This window comes from Tetrao urogallus (genome assembly GCF_951394365.1).
Source record: "Tetrao urogallus genome assembly, chromosome: 7".
Lineage (NCBI taxonomy): Eukaryota > Metazoa > Chordata > Aves > Galliformes > Phasianidae > Tetrao > Tetrao urogallus.
This window is the reverse complement of record NC_136820.1, coordinates 23,591,107-23,616,501: the sequence shown is the minus strand read 5'-3', so window position 1 is coordinate 23,616,501 and position 25,395 is coordinate 23,591,107. Positions and strand designations below refer to the sequence as shown.

Sequence of the window (25,395 nt, the reverse complement as noted above, 5' to 3'; positions counted from 1 at the left end):
TACATTATAGAACTATTTTCCATACAGCAGCAAAACCACAGTAAGACTAGCTAGGGAAAAAAAAAATCCAAACAGCTTAAGCATAAACACTGTATCATCATTTCAAGCCTCCCATTACCCTTGTGAGGCTATTGTGATTCCATAAAGACTACTGTAAGATGTGGCTCCACATCATTGTATCACTTACAGGATACAATGTAGGAGTTCGGAATTCAAACATTCTGCCTTTTAACAAAGTTAAATTTATATCACTTGCACCTCTGCTGAGGGCACTCAACTTCAAGGAAAAGTGAAAAGCTCTGCCCCTGAGAAGGAACTAACCCACTAACCAGGGCATGCAGGAGCCACCCAGGTGGAAAGCAGCTTTGCAGAAGAGGACCAAGTTGGTCACCAGGTTGAATGAAAGTTAGGAATGTGCCCTGGCAGCAAAGAAAACCAACAGTATCTCAGGATGTATTGAGAGTACTGCCAGAAGTCAAGAGGTGATCCTTCCCCTCTACTGAGGACTGCTGAGTCCACATCTGAAGTGCTGCGTTAGTTCTGGGCCCCTAGCACAAGAGAGAAATGGGCATAGGGGAGGGTCCAGAGAAAGGCCACAGAGATTATTAAGGTACCGAAGCATCTTTCCTACACAGAAAATCTAAGAAAGCTGGACTGCCTAAGGAAGGGACGGCTCAAGGATAATCTCATCAATTTATATAAAAACGTGAATGGAGGATGGACAGAAGACAGAGCCAGGCTTTCTTCCATGGTGCCAGTGCCAAGACAAGAGGCAGCAGCCCCATGCTGGAACACATCCAAACATTCCAAACATTAGGAAGCACAACTGTACTGCACAGGTGCCTCAGCACTGGTACAGGGTACTCAAAGATGTTGTGAAGTTCTTGCTCTTTAAATATCTTTGTACAGTTGGAAGAGTAGCATGGTTAGGATGGTACTTAACAGGTGTTATACTTGGAAAGATTATCATGGTGAAAAAGAAACAATCAAGGAAGAAATGTTTACCCATACCTGAGTATCCAGGCTCACAGCAGAAAAACTCCAAAAAGCAGGGATCTCCAGAAAGAGATAAAGAGATCCTTCTCCAGTGGTAGTCAGAATTTAAATGGGGTCTAGGAGAGGTGCAGCCAGGCTCCACCCCTTCCTTGCCTTCACCTGTGCTCCCACAGCTGACCCACTCCTTGCCTCAGGTGATCAATCAGTGGTTCAGGCCATGGCCCAACATCCCCATACAATCTTCAATAGCTCTATGTGTTCAGTATGTGTAAATCCCAAACTAAAAATATGCCACTTTCTCTCAGAAACACCTCTGACTACTAGTACTCATTCCTTTAAATGGTGAGAAATATTTAATTCTCATTTTCCATTAGAACCTGAAGAACAGCTTCCCAAATCTAAATTTCTTTTCTATAAAATAGATACATACACTCTAAAGGGCTTCCTTTATATTCTACAGTTGTATCAAAATCTTTTATTATTTTTGTACAATAAATGAACGCACACAGATGCAGGAGCAAGTTCATACCTAGGAGTCTTACATCTGGAAACAGTCGATTATTCTATAATCAAATCACAATTCTTCCAGTGTTAAGAAAATTCACTTATTTTAATCATATTGATTATATCCATTCACACACGTCCATCTTTCAGCAGGAAAGCTCTCCTTGAATAAAGAGACCTGGACATATTAAAGAAAGCTGTTATATATTTGATTTAGCCTAAAAGAACCATTTCAAGTCTTTTGGAAACATATAACCAATAAATAAAAGTATATCTAAGTAAGTATCTTCTTAAACAATAAACTGCATCTTCTAATAACCTACACAATTGACATGGCAGAAAATTACATCTTTATAGTCAGTGTTTGCCTCATCATATCCTCACATTTCTTAAAAGATTTTGACAGTTAAAGAATATGCCTTGTTCCTTTTTTATACCTGTGAAGAGGGATCAGATTCCAATGCTAGTTTCTGGAAAATCAAAGTGTGTAACAATGTACTGCAAAAACATGGACTAACAGAATGCTGGAGATTGGAGGGGACCTCTGGTGGTCATCTGGTCCAACTCCCTTGCTCAAGCAGGGTTCCTACAGCCTGGGAGTTTATCCAGACAGCTTCTGAATATCTCCAAGGAGGAAAACAAACTCAGAAAGCTGCTCTCAATCACTAACTAAACCGAACAGGAAAACAAAAACATGTATTGAAAACAATATACATAGCATAAAAATATCTTGAAAATTAAGCAATATTTTGGATTGTCTGAGATGGAAGAATTGTATGAGGGATAAGATACAAGGCCATCTGTAGACAAGACAGGATGTAAGTCCTTTATTTCACTACATATACACAGACAGCTAATTCATGATTCTCAAATATTAAAAAAGTCACAACGCCCTGCTCTAACGGGTTTCCAAAGCTCACTGACTTGAGGGAAATAAAGCCAACTGAATCTGTCAGACCCAGTAACTTTACACGTGCCAGTAGACTATGCCTTGATTTTTTTTGTACATTCAGAAAAGTTTCAGGGCTACTGAACATATTTTGGTGTTCACAATAGCTAAACTTTTCAAAAGATGTTTTCTTCTAAGATTTTTATATAACATATCTAATACTCATTAATACACATTTTTGCGCTGGCATAAGTCAGAGGTTCCTAAACTCACTCCACCATTTATAAATGTTAACATGATGTCATCAGTTCTTGACTCTCCTTTCGCACAAGTGCCTGACAGGACAGAAAGAGATTCCAAAGTACAAGGAAAATTAAATAAAACCAATAGACAATGACTTCAGATGCCCAAGTATGTAAATATGATTCAAACACAATACATCAGATACTGATGCAGCCTTTAGAGGTGGATAAAACTAGTCTCTGATTACAAAACAGACAAATAAAGTGTAAAATATTTCATACGTGATGAATACTGAGAAGATATCAAGAAAACAAAAAGGTGATTGCTTTTAAAAGAACAAAGAAAGAACAGAGCAGAACTACTCCAACAGTGCACCACTGACGTAAGTATACTAGACTAGATCAGCCTCATTACTTATTCACATGCTCCTTTATTTTTGGTGGAGAAAAAGCTGTTTTTTGGTTTGCCTTTCACCATACTCTGCTAATGCTAATTTTATTTTGCTGTCTAACTGGGTGAAAGGCAAGCATGTGTATTTTCTACTCCAGTCTCCCAATACATCAGGACTGATAACCACAGCACTCACTGTGACTAAACTCAGAGGCAAGACGACACTGAGCACATATGTGGCATTCTCCATGCAAAGAACTTACATTACCTGACTGTAAATGTGAATGAGAGCCCATGAGACTGAGTAGCACCATACATTTGTACTGACATTTATGCTTTGTTCAGACCCTTGCTAAATCTGAAAATAAGGACACTTAATAGTTTTGAGAATTCACCTTTTAAGAATGTCATTTGGATTCAGTTCTTTCAAAGAAGTGAGTTATACTTCTATACTTTCAAATATAGCTTGTTAAATACAGTCTTTGACTAAGTCATTTTAAAAAAAAAAAAAAAAAAAAAAAAAAACACTTTCAATAGCATGATTGACAGGTTCCTGTTAGTTTCTGCCTTCTTTTTTTCCTGTAAGCACTTTTTTTTTTTCAGTTGTTTAAAATGCAATGCTGGCAATGAGATATTGCTAGAGGCTTTGGACTAATGCCTTCTGATGATTCCACTTTTCTCAATTTTTACTTGCAATAAAGAATTTTTTTCTAGAAACATTTAGTTTAAATTACAAAATTACCCAAAAACATAAATGGAATATAATTGGCTACAAAGTAATATTTTCAAATAATGGCGGAGTTGTTTGGGCTATTTAAGGCATAATTTATTAGTTCTGAGAGGCTGCACATTTGAATTCCTACAGGCAAATAACAAACTGATTAGTAAGAGTAATAAAGCAATTTATTTGTCTGACAATTGGCAGCTAGAAGTGCAATAATTTACTTGATCAATTGCCATTTTCAAGAACATTAAAGCTTCTCATAATTATGTTATCTATATGGCATGCAGATGAACAACAATACAGCATTATCCCTATTACACTGATTGGTGATTACACTGGTGATTTAATATGATGCTTCTGCCAGGTTTTGTACCTTTCTACATAAAGAAAAGGAAGTAATTACTTTTTTGTACCGAAAGGTTGAGAAATTTATCCTCTTCTACACATGCAAAGAATTTGATTACAGAAATAATTTAAGATGCTAGCTTCCCTTCATCAAAATCTTTCTGATATTCAGAACAACGCATGGAAGTTTGGAGAAAGAATCTTAGCTTTCCAGTCACGTAACTCTACAAAACTCTATACTTGTCAAGTAAAGATAACCACCTCACTTTTCTGATGGGAAGCTTTGCCTTTTGTTTTTGTATTTTTGTATTTTTTTTTTTTTTTTCCATAAGATGAAGTTCTCCTCATGCTCACTGACTCAATTTCGCTATGGGGTAACATCAGCAGCTAACAAATTATGTAGTCCAGTTCTCCAAATGCCTACCTTCACTGCATACAGTGACTCTAAGCCAGTACAGGAATCCACAGCAGAGCCAATAAACACTACACACATTCCTAACACTGTAAAATGGAAAACATTAAGAAAAATGCATAAGAACACTTTCATTAGATAAGTGATGCCTCAGCAATCTGGATGAAGAAATATTTATTAGTCAGAAGTTCAGATGTACTAAAATATACTGCCTTGAGAATGTCAACTGAGATTGCCTTGATTCCCTATTGTTTTACTAAAAATATCTTATACCCAATTAAGAACAAAAACAGGGAAAAATATTACATTAAAATTACAAGTTCAAGAAAAATCAAACATGTATATTTTTACAGTTTCCTCTAAGAAGTTTTAAAAAAACCACAATGCTCAATGGGATACCACATACCATACATTCATGTAGGCACCTAAACACACACACACACACACACACACTCAAAAAACAGTTACTCTCATTTCAACTAATCATCAGTAAAATTAACCCATTCTTCCACTACTCAAGAATCTCACTTAAAACAGATTTACAAAGGGGATTTATGGATTATATAGTCTTGGGCAGATAATTCTGGAAAGCTATTCTGTGCTAAATGAGAAAGGTCAAAAACCTTGTTAAGATTCTACCAGAATTAAAATTTCAATGACTGGAAACTTACACTCTACATCACTGAAAACTTTTCTATTTTTATTTATATTTCTAAAGAAGCCAACTTACAAAAGCACAAAACAACTGCAAACAAAATATATTTAGATTTTTAACAATGTTCTGTGAGTCCTTACATAATTTAATTATCATAATAAATATTTTAACAAGTGTTACATTCCCTTTTTACTGTGAACTTTTCCCTTTTACTGTGTTTTCCCTTTTTCCCATGAACTTTCAGAAAAACTGTACTGCCAATGTTGCAAATCATCTGTCAACTTAAGTTTTACTTCATTTCCTGAAAGAGATGAGCAATGGTAGATTTTCATACCTTTCTAATACTCAAACACTTTTACCTCATTTATTTATTACAAATCTTTTCAGTTCTAAGGGATACTTAAAGGTCATCTAGTCTAACTCCTCTGCCACACACAGGGGCGCCTACGGCTAGATTAGGTTGCTCAGTGCCCTGTTGAGCCTGACCTTGAACATCTCCCCGGATGGGGCTTTCACTACCTCCGGGCAACCTGTTCCAGTGCCTCAAACTCACTTACTGTAAAAAAAAAAAAAAAAAAAAAAAAAAACCTTCTTCCTTACATACAATCTAAATCTCCCATTTTAGTTTGAAATCATTTCCCCTTGCCCCACCACAGCTGACCTTGTGAAAGAGTCTGCCCCCTTCTTTCTCATAGCCCCCCTGCAGATATTGAAAGGTCATGATCAGGTCTCCCTGAAGCCTTCTCTTCTCCAGGCTGAAAAGCCTCAGCTGTCTCAGCCTGTCTTTGTGGGAGAGTTGTTCCACCCCTTGGATCATTTCTGTGGCCCTCCTCTGGATGCACTCCAACAAGTCCTTCCCTGTACCAAGGGCTCCACATTTGGCCACAGTACTCTAGGTGAGATCTCACCAGTGCAGGGCAGAGGGACAGCATCACCTCCCTCGACCTGCTGGCCATGCTTCTTTTGATCCATCTCAGAATACAATCAGCTTTTTTTGCTGCAAGGACACATTGCTGGCTCACATTCAGTTGACCATCCACCAGTACCTCTACACTCTTCTCGGCAAAGCTGTGCTTTATCCTTTTGTCCCCCAGCTAGAATTGATAGTAGGGTGTTGCCACAACCCAGGTGTAAGACCCAGGCTTTGTTGAACTTCATGAGTTTCTCTGCTCGAGCCTTTTGTAACATGAAAGAAAGTGCAGCAATGACAGCAGAGTACCAAGGTCCTAGGTTGCAGCAAGTGAAAGTTTGCTCAAATGCAACAGCTGTGGATGCAGAAATAAATGAAAGAAGCTGCTTACCTTCAGAAGGCCTTAGGCATGCAGGGCTCTCCAGCAAGATACCCTTGCCTCCACTGCCAACTCTTAATTGAGGTCTGGGAAGAAGCAGATCCTGGCTCCACCCTTTCAGTCACTCAAGTGCACTGCATGCGCCTGAGCTCCCCTGCACTGGGCCTGCCTTCCTACCAGGTGCTCAATCACAGCTCAGGTCATGACTTAGCATTCTGCTGCACCTTTCTAGGTCTCTCTGAATGGCCTCCTGTCCTTCAGGCACCACACAGCTTGGTGTTACACACAAAAACTTCCTGAAGGGGCACTCAATTCCACTATCAACGTCATTGATGGAGATATTTCAGAGCACTGGTCCCAGTGCAAACCTCTCATCACTGATCTCTATTCAGACATTGATCCATTGACCATTCACTCTCTGGGTGTGACCCAGGTGCAAGATCTGCATTTGGATTTGTTGAACATCATGAGTTTTACTTACTGCTCAAGCCTGTCTAGCTCCCTCTGGACAGCATCCCATCCCTCTGGTGTCAACTGCACCCCACAGCTTGGCATCATCAGCAAACTTGCTGAGGGTGCACACCCTGCTATCAATATCATTGATGAAGATATTCAAGTGTATTGGCACCCATATCAACCATTGGGGAACACCCCTCATCACTGATCTCCATTCAGACACTGAACCATTGATCACCACTCTCTGTACTCAACCATGCAGCCAGCTGATAAATTGTATAAATAATGCTGTGGCTACATCATGAGTTATATCTATCTGTTTTCCTCAGTCAGTTAATTCACTAGGCCACTTGCTGGTAATGCCTTTAACAATTTGACCATTCTACTTGCATAACATACAACTTCTACAAGTTACTGACTAATTTATTATCCTACTAATAGTCTCCATGACAATAATTATTTTTCCATGACAGGTAATCTTTGAGGCATTCAAAAATGTCACCCCCTTCCTATCTCATTTCTCTGCATAACAAGGATTCTGAATCTGAAATGTATAGTACATAATACACTAATGCAATTCCAAGAGAAATCCTTGTTTTACTATCATGAGTTTCTGCTGTATATTACGTAAGAGCCTCGCAGAGTTGCTTTGCTGTATAGTACATACCCCGTGTTCTTTAGCAGCCATCACCACTTTTAGAAGAATATCTTCTTCAACAAATGGTCTCACAGCATCATGGATAATCACTACTTCTGGTTTCTGGAGCAGATGGTTCGAAAATTCATTCTCTGAAAATAATTTCAGTCCATTGAAAATTGATCGGTGACGAGTTGTTCCTCCTTCTGTAACTGTAACTCTTTTGTGGCCATATTTTTCAATGATAGACTTCATTGTTTCAATATTTTCAGGAGAGACCACCACAATAATGTCAGATATCCAGCTCACCCTAGAAAAAACAGTATAAAAACAGAGAGAATTAATGACTGAAGACATCTCTATGAGATAAAGAAATTCATACTGGAAGAAACTGAAGCTGGCTAAATAATCTGCCAATATTCTCAAGTACATATTTATTCATGTATTAGCATACAACCCCTAAGAGAGAGGAGAACTACATGAGAGGATCTCCACTGATACATGGATGTCAACCAAAGTAAGTGGAATTCTGGGGAGGACTTCCTTTCAACAAGCAGTTTGCAGAAATTAAAAACTTCAGACAACTCTTTGAAAAGACTTCAAAAAAGCTCTAATTCAAGCCTCACTCCTAGCTTCAAGTTGTACTTCTAAAACAATCAGCTACAGTCTATTACTTTAGATCCCTCTAACATATAGCCTTGGATCAACTGGTACATCCTGGGATTTGGAATATTCTCAGTTCTAATGTTGAGTACATATGTACAATTGAATAAGAGCAAGGAAGCAAGAGATTCAAGAAAAACTCTGAAACAAAGGTCGCTATGAAGACAGGACTGACCAAGAATACAGATAGATTGCAAATAATAAAAATTATAACACTTGAGTATTGACACAAAACACGCTGATAGCTTGAGAATATGTACACGTGCAAAGGCTTCCACTCTACAAAGCTACTGAAATGTGAACACAGTTATGGTAGATACCACTACCATAACATAAAAGCATGTTTTTAAAATCAAGTTCTTAATGATAGCATCAGCCTACCCTTTAAACAGGTGTGGGGAGTGAAGAATCCACAAGATTAAAACCAAACATTACTGAAGTTAGCCTGAGATCACACTTGTGTCAGAGTACCTAAGAATACGAAGAAAAGTCACATGCATCATATCCTACATCAAAATACTGCAAATATCACCACTTAAATGCAGCTATTTGATTCTTTTATATATTAAATAACATGTAGAGGGCATCAAAAAAAGGATTTCAAATTATTTCTTTCTCCACAGAGAACAGTGTAAGTTTTTGCTCGTTTTTGTTTTTTTCTATTATGACTGACAAATTCATCAGGTGAACAATGATTTCAAGGAAATTCACTACCTATAATACTTATGGGGAGCCTACACGTTCAGCTCCGAAGGAGGAGAAACAGTTATGATATATTCTTACTAGTAAAACTAGTAAAGCTATTGAGATTAATTTTACAGACACAAGATGCACTAAAGCACTAAATACTTGCAGTATTTAACAATAGTGAAAAATGTATTGTTCTTTAGGAATACAAATGCCCAATCCATTGTTTTCTGCAATAAAGCCTAAGAAGGCAATACCTAGGAACTACCTTTATTCCAAAAGCAAAGTCATCTGTGATACAAACCACTTTCCTGGAATTAGTGAAACACAGCATCTTCAACCTTTTGTACATTTTGTGGGTTTTTTTGGGGGAATAATAGAATTCCAGGAAAAATTATTTTAATGAATTTTAAAATAACTACTAAAAATGAAATAAGCTTCAGTGTTGTTAGACTTTTTTAAAAGTATTTGTTCTTACATTCTTCTATTATAACAAAGGCAGAAAATACAGCCAAACCAACATATTCTCAGCATTTCTTAAGTATTGAAGTTGTGTAAATGTAAAACACAAAGTCATATGGTTTCAAGTTTCATTTCGACTTGTCACTCACCACAGGTTCATCAAAAGGTTTGCAACTCTCTGAAATGAATACTGGCACAGTCCTACACACTGAGCCACAAAATTTAACACTTCTGCATGACTTCAACTCCAGACTAGGGCAGACTAATTGAATTCATCTCAGTTCGTCTTTTGACTATAGAGAATTTAAATACAGCAAACTCAAGAAGAGCGATTTCACACTAAGCAGAAATCAGAGCTGAGCACTCCTCTTTGCAGAACAGCCATAGAACAACAGAGTAGAGTAAGCATTCTGCACATCCACCAGTGATGGCTGAAGGACACCGACATTTCCATTCTGGACTCAAAGAAAACAGATTATAGTGCAACTGAGCAGTACATAGCATCTTCTGAGAGCTAGAGAGGCTAGCCTGTGATAGATCTATCTGTGCACAGAGGGGCTGGAATGACTCAAGGCCTTCAGTGGTACAGTACACTGGGAACTGACAGGATGCGGTCAGAGCTCCACCCTGTGTCTGCATAAACACATTTATAAACCCAAGCCTGTCCTCAAATTCATTCTGAACTTATGCCCTATCATTAGATCTAGGATTTAGAGATGCAATATATTCCTCTACAACTACACAGGAATCCTCCGGATTGATTAGACTGAAAACCAGTTTGTGCTTTGAAGCCTAAAGTGCCCCATCAAAATGGACTTACAGAATTCATGAAACATACCAGTACAGTAAGATATGCTAGAAATTTAACATGCATGATTACTGTGTATCACACCAAGATGGTTATACCTGTCAAGATATGCCTATGGAAATGTTGTAAAGTGACCTAATGAAGTAGAAAGACATCAGTCCAGAACCAATCTGACAGCAAAGCGATCTTTCTTCCCATTAATTGCACACCATTCTCTTCATAAAGATTTCATACTAAAATAACAAGCTCAAAATCCACTGAAAAGGTAAATGCCTTTTCTGTCTTACAGCTATAATATAAAACCATGAAAAAACCTGCAGCCTGATAAAACAATCTTTAAAGACAATCAGCATAAGGCATGGAAAAGATCAAAATAAGGTACCCATTAACAAACAACAAATACAGGACTGTAATGCTTCCATACAGCATAAGCTGTACTTTTAAAGTGGAAAACTGCATCTCATCAAATGAAACAAAAGCAACAACTTCAGACATAACCACTTTACAACTGTCTCGAGAGGACCTCAATATTACAAGGAGAAAAAAATGGAAGCAAAAAAGGACTTATGTTTGTCTCCTGAGACTGTCCTTCTGGTCATCACCTACTGAAGTCTAAAGGATCAGTCACTGCTTAGCTGCTTAGGGGTATTGCTTCAGTAAATTACAAATGACATGTATTCATACTAGCTGATGTATAACTCAAACTAAAGGAGCTCCGTAACCCAGCAACAGTTTGAGCTATTACATGGTTTTGCAGCAATCCACAGAGTTACTCTATAAGCAGCAGGCTCAGGTACAAATGTGACTTTGAGGTTTAACCCTTTATTAATTTACTCAGATATAAACCAGTGCCAAGAGCCTTAAATCCTCAACTTTTCTGCAACTGCAGACAGCAGCAACTCACTTCACACTAAATCTCATGATATGGGCAGCTGTGGCAGAGAAACAAGGCCAGAGCCAGGCAGTCACTGCTGAGATGGTTCTAGGACTTGGAATACAATCTTTCACCACGATAAAAACTCTTCAGATGTAGAAGACAACTATTATGTTACTTCTGCTGATCTTACTATTTAAGCATCACATGAAAAAAAGAGCTTTGAGGAACAGAACACACATGAAGAATGAAAGCACTTTTTTCTCTTCCTTTTTTCCCCAAATCTCTGTAAATTTTATTATAACTATACTCACAGAGGAAAAATATATGCATTTTTACAGTCCAAAATGGAAGCAGGAAGAACTCTGAAGCATGAGAAGTTTCATGGACATTTCAAGAAGTTTCAAGAAAATTTTAAGCACCTTGTATGAAGTTGATACCCACCTTTTTCCTGAAGGACTAAATTGGCATTCCTTATTGCCCAGGAAAGACAAAGACATGTTTTCAAAGAGCTTAAATAACTTGACTATTTGCTATCATTATTTTTTCTATCATAAGCAATTTCAAGAGTAACTTGAACAAACAGTTATATTAAGCCAGATATATTTAACAAAAAATGCAGTTGTGTGACCTGGAGAGACAGGGAGCATACACCAGCCAAGCAGAAAAAAAATACTTGGCAAACAAACTGTAGAAGACACTTCCGAAGAGGTGATTATTTTGAAGCTTCCCTCAGGTGACGTTTTTTTGACATCAAGCCACCTGCTCCATGAGACTACACTGCAACAAACAAAGCTGTCTGAACCCCTTATGGAAAATTTTTATTCTGCCAGTAAATATGCTAACTCTGCTTTTCTCTTTCATAACTTCTCACTGTACTTCCAGTGACTGGTGAATTACGAGCACATGAAGAATAACAGCAGCTTACTTGTCCCACATTTTTATACCAACCTTTACCCCATTCTTTTTATCTTCTCTGTAGCTTTAGTAAAATTCCTCAATAGTGCACACACAGAGCTGAGATTCCTCCCTACATTAGGAAAGGAATTGGGAACGTTCTACTCCAAAAAAAAAATCCACAAAAAAAATTAAAACAAAGGAAGAATATATACAGAAGCAGAAAGGAGACTACAGTCCTGTTGGACTTCATGCAAAAGCCTGGTATAGTTCAACAGAAGCAGAAACAAATTCAATGGGGAAAAAAAAAAAAGATAGACATTTCCCTAATACACTTGATCTTTTTAACCCCAGCAGGACCTTACCTTCCTACCAATGCCACTGTATAATTAATAAAAAACAACCCTTCCTCCTTACAGTTTTTTTTCCTCATCTCCTCTTCCTAAGGGCATTATCTTTGATTATTATTGGCAAGCCAACCTTTTACATTCCATGATTCTATACAACAGGAAGCAATACTTAGTTATTCATTCATGTCTGCTCTTGTCAGACAGTTTTTCTACATCAATACTGAAGATGCTCTCTCCTTTTAGCTGCGTTAAAATCTTTTTTCTCATAATTTTTAAAAAGGGCATGAAAATCGGCTGCAAACTCTTGGTTTGCTCATGTATTTCTTTCTGTACATTGTTTAAATGCTTAAAAAGAGCTACAGTAGCTGAGACAAGTGGAAGCCCAAAAAACAGTTATTGTATGTTAATGAGTAAATGATTTATCCAATTACAGCAGGTAAACAATAGACAGCAGGAGACAGCATCAAGCTAAACACACAAAATCTGCTTCTTCCAGGTTTTGTGACAAACTGCAGTTCCTCAGTGTTACTTTTTTGAGCTCCATTCACAGAGTAACAAAGAAGTACCTCCTCTGCAGTCAGAAACAACTGAGCAGATGAGTCACTCCAAGCTTCAGATTGTATCTGTTCCCAACTCCCCATACACACACATAGCAGGCAACACTCTAATTCAGTGCAGAGACGGCAGAAAGCTCTGCCTGAGACAGGACTGGCACCACTTACTTACCAGTTACTTACCAGTTACTACACACTTAAAGCCAGGAGAAAGCACTACATTATTACTCACACAATCAAGTTTGGATCACATTCCTGGTTGGACTGTACAACTCGAATTCACTCTAATTTTTTGCAGCTTCAGGACATAACTATAATACTGTTACTCAAAGAATTGTTATTTTCCCAGAGCTTACTGGCAGAAGAAACTAAAAGGTCCGGTTTGGTTTTTTTTTTTTAATAAGTGTTTTATCTTCCTATGAATATCATTTACTTCCCAAAACACCACTCTGTTCTCTTTTCCAGGTCTCCAGAATAGAGGATATTCTTCTCTGCAGATTTCCATGACATTTTGGCAGAAGCTACAGCTGTGACAAGCTTTGGACTGGAAGTTTTGCTTTCTGATGTGTTTAGCTTTGTGACTGAGTGCTATTGAAAATTAAAGAAAACAAGCAATATTCTTTCATAAAGTAACAAGTGACCCGAGGGAAGCCTCCCTGTGTGGGAATGGAAAAAAAAGTCCCAGTTTTGATGTTCCACAAGCTTCCATAAGTTCATAACTTTGAGAGATGTCAGCAATTCCATGTCTTTTCACCACCTCCCCCTCCTCCCTATTTCTTCTTTCTAAAAACAAAAGGTTTGTTTTTATACAAGTTACTGCAAAACATCCAAAATACATCTGACACTCCACTATCTGCAGTGTTTCAAATGACTCTAGATACGTGACTTACACTATGTTAACATTTAACAATATATTAATTGTCAACCCCATGCCTAGAACTCAGTCTTCATTTATTTTATTTTATTTTTTTTTAAAGTAAGACCAGATTGCTAAGATATCCTATTGCTTGAAATATTTGCTCCAGTGTAAACATAGAAAAGTCACACAGGCAGCCTCCTGCTATGGGTACCAATTCAAGCCTGGTAACCATAACTGCCAAAGATGCAGTTCAGTCCCTACTGGTCAGGGCATCGCACCGCAGAATGCAGTGGTGAAGTGCAGTGATACAGACAGTGGTCTATTTGTCAGTTTGTCCCAGTTTGATATTTTTCAAGGCCTTTGGATTACACTGATCCCACCTGCAATCGATGAAGCAGGCGAGACCTCTCATTGAGGCTGGAAAGCAGCGAGACTACGTCCAAGTGCCACAGTAGGTTTGTAGCTCATCAAATTGGCCAATACAGTTGCAGAAGCCAAGCACCAAGGCTATGTGCATTAAACAGAAGCTTCAGCAGCTGAAGAACGCTGTGCAGCTTCAAGGTGATGATGCAGGGGACCATAAGACATACTGGATTTCAGTCCAGGGGCCTCACCAGGCTTTGGAAGCACACAGCTCTCCTCAGCTGAGCCCGCCTGCCGTCAGCTCCGAACAGCCACGTGCACGCCGGCCTGGGTGCTTTCAGCCGCTCTATAATTTACTGAGCCTTTTAGCAGGACAAGGAGGGAGGCAGACACTACCGAAACGCAAAAGCAAAGCCTCCGAGGGGCAGACCTCAGTGAGACCCGGCTGTGCGGCCACCCACGGCTGCCCACAGAAGGCCGGGAAGAGCCGGCGCTCAGGCCTGAAGAGAGGGAGGCGGGGGAAGGAAAGAGAAGGCCAGCTGGGAGCGGGAAGGGACGGCGCTGCGCCTGCCTCATTACCTCTCCACGGCCCGCACTGTGTAGCTGACGAGCGGCCTCCCCTGCACGGTGCAGAACTGCTTGGGGGTGGCACCGCCCAGGCGCTCACCGCTCCCGCCCGCGGGTAGCACCGCCGCCACCGCCTTCACCGCGGGCCCGATCTCGCAGCCACCGGGCTCCATCGCCGCTCCTCGCCCCTCCGCCCGCCCCCCAGCAGCCAGAGCTCGGCCGGCACGGCGCGACCGCCCGCGTCGTTTATTTGTCCGCAACGCCCGCAATCCAAAGAATCTAGCGCGCGCCCGCCCGCCTCCAGCGGCGACCGGGCCCCACTCCTCGCCCACCCCGCGTTACGCGAGGCTCCGCGGGCCCAGGCGGCCCCACAGTGCGCATCTCAAGCTCGGTACAGGGAAAGAAGGAAATGCGCCCGCCCGCACCGACACGCTGAAAGGGTGCAAATAGCATAGAGCAGGGGTAGTTGCCGTTGCCCCTTTAAATGCGCAGTGAGCGGGTAGTTCCCCGCAGCGCATGCGCGGCCGGGCTGCTCCCACCTGCGGCGGGCCCCGGTGGGCGGTGCTGGCTGCAAGGAAGGCGCCTCGCCCGCAGGCTTAGGTGGAGCGGCTGCAGATGGCGGGAAGTCTCTGCTAGCCCAGTGGACCAGCTCTGCTTCTTCCAGGGGATGAGCACAGGGCACCAAGCTCTTATGCTTAGACGTTATAGACAGGAAAAAAAAAAAGAACATCGGTCTTACATGCAGATAATACTAAAAATAGCCAGAGGCTTCAGAGTTTGTATGTCTGTTTTGATCTAGCCTTCATATTTTTGAGGTGCTGCCTTGCTGGCAGCTTTTCATGTTTCTCTGAATTGTGTCAAGAGGAACCTAAGTAGAACATAAATGGAGTCTTCTGTGAGGGAAGTCAGGCTGAACAGTCTGGGGAAAAAAAAGAAGAAAAAAAAAAAAACCTGCATAAATTGCAGGTTGTGGTATGCCAGGTGGACTGCTTTGCCAGGGTCAGTTTTGAGTTAGGGTAAAATGATGGTATGAGATTGCAGAGGCATCGTAAGCAGGAGTCGTTCAGTGCAAATGAAGTGATGCCTGTTAGCAAGAGGAGAATTCACTGTCATCTTTGATTCCTACAGAAGTAGGGGGGTCATGAAAAATTGTACAATGCAGTGGAAACATAACATGCTTTGCATGCAGAGGTGTTCTGATAGTTGAGACAGAGAACAGAAATCATGTCAACTAGCACCATGCAATGGAACATGGGAGGGACTGATGGCAAACAAAGAAAATAGACATACAAAAGAAGGGAAGGAATGTGTGTGCTGAAGAACTTCTGGGATAGAGATCCCCTGTGTCGCTGAAAACATTGACTGAAAGCTGAGCTGACAACTTGTGGTCTAATCTTCAGGACTGTTACTCTTGTGGGATTTTAGAAAATCCTTAGCTGAGGAACTGTAACCACCTGTTGCTTTTCACTTTTGGTGGGTTTCATATTTTCTCATGTTTGAAAATGTCTTTCACTACAGCTAATTCTGAAGTGATTACATCTGTTTGTATGTTTTCTCTTTACAGAACTTTGGAATTTGTTTGGACTCTTCTCCTCTATGCAGTCTGCCATGCATTCAGCATCGCTTCTTTGTTATCAGATAGCCCAAATGAAATTTTCTTCTTGAGGTAGGCTTATCCAGTATTTATGCTCATCACGTAGTTACATTATTATGAGTTCTTTTCTTGCAGCTGTTCTATGCAAACACATTTATGGCAGGTTTTTATGCAACATTCCCTTTTTTTTTTTTTTTTTTTTTTTTTTATAGCAGACATTCTGAATTCCTGACCCATGTCTTCATACCTCAGTTTATGAAGAGCATGGTTGTTACTCTAGGCAGGTATAACTTATCTAGCAGATTTTTTTCTTGTTTCTATTGCTGTCATCAGCAAAGTAAGCTCATGACTCCTCCCACTGTACATTAGTTCTGAAGAGTAAGGAAGGACTTTCCCTAGCAAAGAATCCCTTTCAGAATTGTTTTCTCCTTCTTAAAATTCTGATTTTGAACTTCTTCCTCTATTCCAACAGTCTGTTTTATCTTGTCTTGCCCAGGAAGTTTTCCCCCATTTTGTTTCTTTCATGTTTATTAATTTATTCTGTCAAACTTAAAGAGCCAGTGGAAATTCAGGACAGAAGACCAAATGAAAAAGTTGGTTCTGTTCTCGTTCTGAAGTCCATTTGCTTTATTATGTTAGGTGGATGAGGCTTGATCTGTCCTGAAGAAATTATCTCTTGTGCAGGGCAAGAGTTTTTATGTTCATTTTCTAACATGTATTTTTTAACTTCTCTAGGTAGCTTGTTAAGTATGAAACCTCTCTCTGCTTCTACCTTTCAAACCTTCAAATTGAGCTATTCTAGTAGTGAAGAAAACCTGCTCTCCTCATCCTTGTCTCAGAAATAGTTGTGACAAAGAACATGTCCTTAGATGTAATGTCAAAATTGTAGGAGATGGAAATGCTAAATAAGTTAGTGCCTTGGATATTGGCTTTAACATTCTGGTCTGAGAAGTACCTCAGATTTCTTTGTAATCAGGAATTAGTACTTTTGTTCTGGATTGACAGCGTAATCCAGAACAGTTTCTTCAGGAAACCTTTCAGTACATAGATTCCCATGGTCTTGGTTAGACAAAGCATTTTACTGCTATTTCTCCTTGAATTTTCTGTTTTCTTAAACAATGACTAAGAAGGCTTTGTTTGATATCCTTATCAATTTATACTGCCTTAGCAAAAGTTAAAAAAATTTTGATTTTATTTTCTTGTGTTTTTAATACTCATTTGATAGTAACATGCAATGAAACACAATAGTATTTTGTGATTACATAATTTGCTTGAATGCCATTCCATTTTACATTTTTATTAATTTAATCATATCATTACTGTGTCCAATGCAGGCTCATATATAAGCATTTGAAGTGGGATTTAAGTTAAATTGGTGGATAATGAGAGAACTTTATGCCTTTTTTTTTGTTTTGTTTTGTTTTTTCAATAAAGATAAATGAAGGCAATCTTTTTGACTTACAGCCAATAAAGAGCAGTTCAATCCATAGTTTCTGTGCAGGGATATAACAGGTGAAACCACAGTGCTAGTTTGCAATTATGCAGTATATTTGCCATATATTTGAAAAGGGTTTTTTTTTCCTTTTCTATTAAAGAAAGAAAATACATGCGAATTGAAATGAAATGATAGAGGAGAAATTAGCCTGAAAATGTGAAAATGTTTCTGTGACTGAAACTCATCATAGTGTTTATGGGGGATGTTAAATGAGAATTAAATTATTGGACTGATAGAATGATTTTCTTATAAGAAATGATGTTCAAAACCTGCAAGTGAGTCCTCTGTAGGTGTGACATAAATTAACTGAGAAATTGTCTCTCCCTTTTTTATAGTCATTTCTAAGCTCTTAAAGCATTTTGTTTTTAATGCAGTCCAAGTTGGATGGATTTACCTTTTCTTCACCAGCAGCAAGGTTCACAATGGTGTGTTTCAGTGGGAGTGCATGCAGTAGGGGAACATTTGGCAAATTAAAGTGAATTGTGATAGCAAAATTAGGAAAACCCCACACCATTATTAAAAAAAAAAAAAAAAAACAAAAAAAAAAACCAAACTAAAAATACTTAAATTCTGAGACCCGTTCTTGCAGCAGATTTTATATCTGAATCATTCTGAGCAGTGAGCAGTGTAGGATCTTAGCCAGGACTTTGTGTTTATCCAATTGTTTTTCACTGATTTTATACAGATATATAACAGTTACTAATTTTATGGTGGCTTTCCATAAAATGCAAGTTGAATACTGTAAGTAAGCAAGTTCTCTCTAGAGAGTTCTTCCATTTAAGTAGAATCTTAGGCTTAAGTCACTAGTCACTGTAATTGTTGGAGCCACTGTTCACAAAGAAAAGACATAGGTTTTTTTGCATATTTGAACAGATTAGAACAACATCAGAAAGAAATGGCAGTATTTCTGGGCTTACCTTGCATGTCCATTGCTATCTGTAGCTCTTCACACCAGATCTCAAAGAGTTACAGTTTCATCATCCTTTCTATATCTGTATAGTTTGTATATGAAAAAAAAAAGAGAGAGAGAAAATATGGCGTCTGGGCAGGCATTTTGTTTCCAGATATTTCATTTCAGTTCTGTTTGATCACCATAAAAAATAATCATGTAAACGTTGTCTTTTATGTCCTTCACAATCTTCCACTTGCTGCCTGCAACTGAGGCCTAATCAGCCCTCAAGTTTATCCTTTTGAACTGACTTGCTACTTCACTGTTTCAGTCCATGTTGCTTAGGAGCTGTCTCAGAGTGTTTCTTCCAGGGTGGCAGTGCTTCCCAAGGCACAGTGTCACAGGGAGCATTGCTTGAGGCAATACAACAGTGAGGAAACTTTGAAAAAGGCAAAACAATTTTCCCTCCAAATCATAATTAGCAAGTTGGAATTTTTACCTTATTCATATTGGCATATTTCTACATGTGTATTTTTACAAATACCATTGCAAAGAGTTATTTCTTGCTTTTAGATTCTTTGGTGAAAGATGCTATAGATATGCAGAATATTTGCATAAGCTTTATTTATTTCCTTCTATTGCTATGTAAAGTCGAGATCAAAACAACACCAGCAAGGGAGTTACACATGTACATAACATGAATGATGTAAATAGTTGGCTATCAAATATCAAAGAGTGCTTATATGCCTAATATACAGTGTACATAGATCTGATCTGTGACGGAAATTGTAAGTGCTATTGCCTTCATGCACAGGTCTGCAAAGTGTTACTGATATATGGTTTGATCTTTCACAAAATGGTATAAATTATAGAATGGCCTGGGTTGAAAAGGACCACAGTGACCATCTGGTTTCAACCCCCTGCTATGCGCAGTGTCGCCAACCACCAGACCAGGCTGCCCAGAGCCACATCCAGCCTGGCATTGAATGCCTCCAGGGATGGGGCATCCACAACCTCCTTGGGCAACCTGTTCCAGTGCATCACCACCCTCTGGGTGAAAAACTTCCTCCTAATATCTAACCTAAACCTCCCCTATTTCAGCTTAAGACCATTCCCCCTTGTCCTATCACTATCCACCCTTGTAAACAGGGCGATTGGTATAATGAGCTGCAAGTTTTAGTTGATGAGGTAAACGTGCTTCGTGATTTTTAGATAGTTAATCGTTGAAGCATTTGTAGAGAATATGACAGTTATGAATGTAAAGAAAATGTGGTTTCTGCACACAGTGGAGTATTTCCATACTTGCACTTAGTTGTATTTTATTGTTGAAAAGCATATTTTGATTTTAACCTGCTGTATTATGTGTGTTTTCTGTCACACTTTTGGCATTGTTTTATGTGATTCTGGAAGATACATTTCTTCTAAAGCCTATGCATGTTTGATGCACAGATAAACCATAAAACACGTTCAGAGCAAGTGCTAGAGGAAAAAAAAATGGAAGGGATTTAATTTGATGTTAGACACTTTTAAAGCTTCAGTCTAAGATATTATATTATATTTCCAGTGGCGTGTTTATCCCTTCTCTACTGAATAATCCTTTAGGCTATTTCTTTGGGATGTGGAAAGTTAATTCAAGAGCTAAGTTCATGTACATTGTGTATGCAAAGTAAAAGAATTTAAACAAAAGAGAACTACTCTGTAGTATCTCATCCAGTAACTCGCAGGGGTGAGAGTCCCTGACTGCAATAGTTTTTATGAAATTCAAAATGATTAAAGGACTTCAAGAAAGTCTTCTACTGCCTTCAGGAGTGCAGTGGCAAGTAGCTGATGAGGTGGAAGCCTCATGTAATTTTTTATTAGAAATTATTCTCTCTAGTCTTAAACACTTGGCTCCTGGATGATCTTCATGGCTTCTAGGTGCTTTGATCAGATGCTAAGTAATGCCACAGTGAGGTAGGCTGAAATTCTCAGCTTCAGCATCACCACTGTACTTGGGCTAACTTATAGAAATTGTGTATTGGGGCATCAGACCACCTGAGTGCAATGTATGGTGACCCTAATAAGGATGAAGATGTGGAAGTTGAGGGACAGAAAATCCAGAGACTGTTTTCCACTGTCATTGTGTCTTAATAGCTGCCACTAGTCGTTTTAAAAAAAAAAAATTTAAAAAGTAGTTTAATTTGTTCTTTTTCAACAGGCTTCCAATCATGGCTGAGTTCAAGATGTTCAAGGCCAGGTTGTATGGGGCCCTGGGGAACCTGGGCAACCTGATCTTCTGCCTGATTTTGTGATTTCCAGTGGGGGAAAAAAAAATCACAGCTTTACATTTTAGAAACAGTCAGACCTCTGTTCTTCATCCCAGTTTAATGGCCATAGGGAATCTAGAAGAGCTTTCTTCAACCCATCCCAAAAATAAATGAATAAATAAGAAAGTAAATAAATAAAATAATAATCTAACAGGCAACAGATGTTTGAACTTGTTTCAGCTGCAATTAAAACAGTCTTTGTGCTACAGAATCTGTTTTAAAACTTTGCATAGTCCCACCATTTCTGAGTCTGCTCATGCATTAGGGCTGGACGTGCACTTCCTCTTCTTCTTAGGCCCCCTTCCTGAGCTCTCCTCTGTTTTATATAAAAGAACTTCAGTGAATGTGCCTGGTTAGTTCTTCTTTGCTTCATCAAAGCATCAGATTCTACCAGTTGGTCTCTGCTTTTATTATGTTTGGGTTTTTTTGTTTTGCAATTTCCCTGCTAAGTAACTTCTCAGCAAGTCTACCAAAACAAATCAAATGTGAAAGTTCTGCATCAAGTCAGAGCATTAATTCCTCTGAGTAGTCAAAAATAATGTATTATTGTCACGCTATTATAACTGTGAGCTGTTTTGAACTATATTTGCACCAGCACAGTTGCTTTTTGATACAGAACTATTTTCAATCTTTTTTTTTGGAATGCCTGTATGTGTTAGTTTTTAATTTTGATTACTATAAACAAAGCAAGGGACAAGAAATTGACAAAGTGTCCAACAAGACATTTTTAGATGACTCGCTATTAATTTACTACTAAGTAGATGTAAGGTATGTTGTCTTTAAGATTTGCTAAATTTTATTATTTTTACAGCAAATTCTGAGGTAGGCCTCCTTTCCAGGGATCTAATTTTTTTTTTTAATTTTCTTTTATGTTCATGGAGTACCATATTCCACAAACAGCCGTAGTAGATGGTCCTGATTTTCATTTATATTAAGAGGTCGTCTGTATTTCTTTTTTATTGTGTAGAGGCATTCGGAAGGCCTGAATTCCAGCTATGTGGTGTAACATTACTTCATTCACTATAATATGTTGTCAAACCAAAGTGAAGGAACTAAAAACACACCCTCCAAAGTGGAATTACAATCCAATGTTTGTAGATACTTTTGTCAGCAATTAGTAGAGACTAATTTTTTTCATGGCATCTATCTTGACCATTATTACAAAATAAAAGCATTTACTTGTCATAGAAGTACTGAGGAGGGTAGTTGTTTGCATATTAACTCAGTGGTAGGCAGTATCACATTTTTCTAGTGTGCCAGTCTGCGTATCTCATATGACAAGTGAACTGCAAGTCTGGATGTCTTTCAGAAAGATGGAGGGCCTGGCTTTTTATTGTGGGGGAAACGTTCAGGTAAAATTAACAAATCCAGTGATAGAATGTCTGTTAAACTCATAAATCTCTAGAGAAAATTCAGTTTTAGCCTGAAGCTATGTTTATATGTATGTCAACAAAATTAGAATCAAAGCCCCTTGCCTGACCTAAGGGGTTGGAAATGCATCATGAGAATAGGACACTTTCCAACACCAGGGATTCCTTACAGTTTTCCAGTGAATATTACCTCCAGGTTAATATTGTAGCAACGAGTCCCACACTGGAATGTTGAACTGTCCTTTCTTGATAAGTGCTACATTTCTAGAGGAAGGATATAAGAGTTGAAGTTAGGAGGACTACAGTAATTTACTGGCAGAAATCTGTTAGGTGTTTTGAATGGTGTGTTATATCAAATGTCTGCTTTATTTCCAAACAATTGACTGAACTCAAACGCGTGTTTTTGATTCCAAGGTTGTTGGAAATGAGGTATTCATTACTGTTGCTAAAAAATGAATAAATAAACTTCTCAATGGGCTTTTCTAGTCTGAACTTCAAATGCCAAACCATTCTGACCTCCACGATTGATAATGCCTTAATGACACCTGTTATCTACCACTGCCTCTTTTGAATGTGCTTCTGAGTGCTACCATGTTAGCAAAACAGCCAACATCAACATCAGCCAAGTTTGTATCTAGTGATATCTGCAGAAAATTGATTTCTATTCATTATAAAACAGTTTACCCCTTAGCTAGGGACAATTTTCATCGAATGGAAAGTAAAGAAATAATGACGGCAGGCTAATAGACTATTTCTGATGTATGCACTTTTAGTTTTCTGAAGCAAGTATGAGAATTTATAAAACTACTTGGTTCTTTGTAAGATGTTTAAATACTCATTTTTTTAAAAATCAGTATCTTTTATCCAATGTTAAATTGGAGAAAATCCGCATTTTGTGGAAGTAGAGATTGTCTTCCTTTGTTTTGATACCGATTGTCCATCTACCAAGAAAGATATCACAAATATTTGTTTCCTTGTTGAAGATGAGACAGTAAGATGAGTGAGCTTAATCTACATTGCAGGATAAAATTACATTCACTGTTAAGAAATTCTTCCTTAAGAATTCTGTAGATTTAGTGCTCTGCTCATAAGCTGGAATGTTATCGAGAAAGTCAACTTCTGTATATTCTCACTGCAATAAATCTGGACTGTTTAATGGTCTAATCTGTGCAAATGCTACCTTCCAGATCTGCCTCAACAATGTACGTTTTCAAAACATTTACATGCTTACTACGTCTATATGACTTAATATTTTAGTTGAAAACTAAGAAAAATCTAGCATGTCCTTCCTTCTTCACTCTGAAACAAAAATAAGGAGTTATATCATATGCTTCATTATTTCAATTTAAACAGTACTGTTTTTCTCATTGAAGCTTTGGCAAGATTCTCCACTGTAGACATAAGACCAATGGTCTACGTACTACTGACAACTTTACATGTTGGAGGAGCTCAATGGAGAAGGAACTAGTTGGAAATTCTTATATAATGCCTTTTTTCTGGACCCTTGATGGGCCCACATGAATTCACATGTAAAAGGATGAAATACAAGGCAGATTGTGTAGGAAATGACTGACAAGGTGTCACCTCTTTCTGACTCTGCTTTCCTGTTCATCTCCTATGCAAAAGGCCAAAGTGCTGCCCAAAGAAATAGCCTAGCTACCTCAGGTGGCACTTTGAAGTTAAATTACTACAAATGCATAAGGCTTCTGCTGGCTTCCCTACACAGAATTCTCGAGGAAAAATCATCAAATTTTGTACATAAAGGGACTTAGTAAGCCAAGCAATAGCAATGGTTTTCAAACAGTTTCTGTTGACACAATGAAGGAGGATCTCAGCTGAGAACTTCATGAGTCTTTTGAAATTAAAGTGCGAGGTAGAATGAGAAAACAAAGAGGAGGTTTAAGAGAGCTTGTGTGACACCTTATTATGTAAGACTTCTGCATTACACTGTTCTTGTCTTATCTTTGGATGCAAATAGGATGTAAAAGTTAATAATTTATGAACACTACCATCCCTTGGTGAAATCTTACCGTTATTATCTCAATATAGTTTGAAAGATAAGGACGTGATTCGTGGACTTTGAGCTGAGAGGTGAATTGGTTTTCCAAATATTTTTTCCAAAAAATTTCCAAATATTTCCTATATTTCCATTATGGATTTCCAAATATGTCCTATAGTAATGTGTAGATAATGCTGAAGACTGCATTGGCTGTATTGGAAAGGTGAAGCGGACTGTTATTTTTGCCATTTGTTTTTGAATTGAACATCATCTTTATTATAAGAAAAACAGTGATGTTTTACTAGCTTGTAAAACTTCCCAAATACACGCTTCTCTTGCAATATACATCTTGACAATTGGTTGATATGAACCTGGCGTGGACTGTTAATGAGCACCATCTGTTAATCCATCATATAAGATTTTTACATCTCAAAAGAATCTGCAGAAATATTATTTATGTTAAATCTCGTGGGTAGATAATTTGGACCAAATAATGATTGTTCTCCCACTTCTTAAGATTAAGACATTGTGACTGATTAAAACGTGTATATTTTTGTATATAGAGACAGACAATACAGTTTCTTAGCAGTGTTTATTTTTTGTACAAAAAAAAAAAAAAAAGAAACCAATGAATTTGAAAGGAAGTCGTATCTGTCTTTTGATTGCACACTTTTAAACAAAAATAATACGAAGTGGAGAATGAAAAAACAAATTTTTATATTGGTAGTTCAAAATAACACCTAAGTCTATCAATGTTCAAAATGAAAATATATATACCAAGAATGCTAGAACATCTATTTTACATTATCTACAAAATGTATGTTCTAATCCAGCCACAAATCATAGCAGAATACTTTGATACATGAGAAAAGCTATAAACACAAGAACATTTTGGAGGGAAATAACACATACAAAAGCTCATTAAATAATTACAACAACAAATAAATAGTTTGTTCAGCTTTACTTTTTGATTGCTGCCATGCATATTTTCATTTTTGGTATACTGAGACAAGAGAAAGATCAGCATGCAAGGCATTCTTTTTTTAGAATGAATCTGAAAGCAGATACTTGGTGTAGCATTTGTAAGCTGTTGTCAGAAGTTCCTAAAACATGATAGA

The 25,395-nt window shown here is 38.3% G+C and overlaps 1 protein-coding gene across 1 annotated transcript in view; it reads right to left on the bottom strand.

Moving 5' to 3' along the window:
* Nucleotides 1-14,797, bottom strand: part of CRPPA (CDP-L-ribitol pyrophosphorylase A) — a gene marked incomplete at both ends in the record, with an annotated part of 103,924 nt that extends 89,127 nt beyond the window's left edge. The window contains 2 exons of the mRNA XM_079538723.1: nucleotides 7,571-7,850; nucleotides 14,637-14,797. Of these exons, the coding sequence (XP_079394849.1) occupies nucleotides 7,571-7,850; nucleotides 14,637-14,797 (441 nt within the window). The remainder of the gene's footprint in view (nucleotides 1-7,570; nucleotides 7,851-14,636) is intronic.
* Between the last annotated feature and the right edge of the window lie 10,598 nt (nucleotides 14,798-25,395).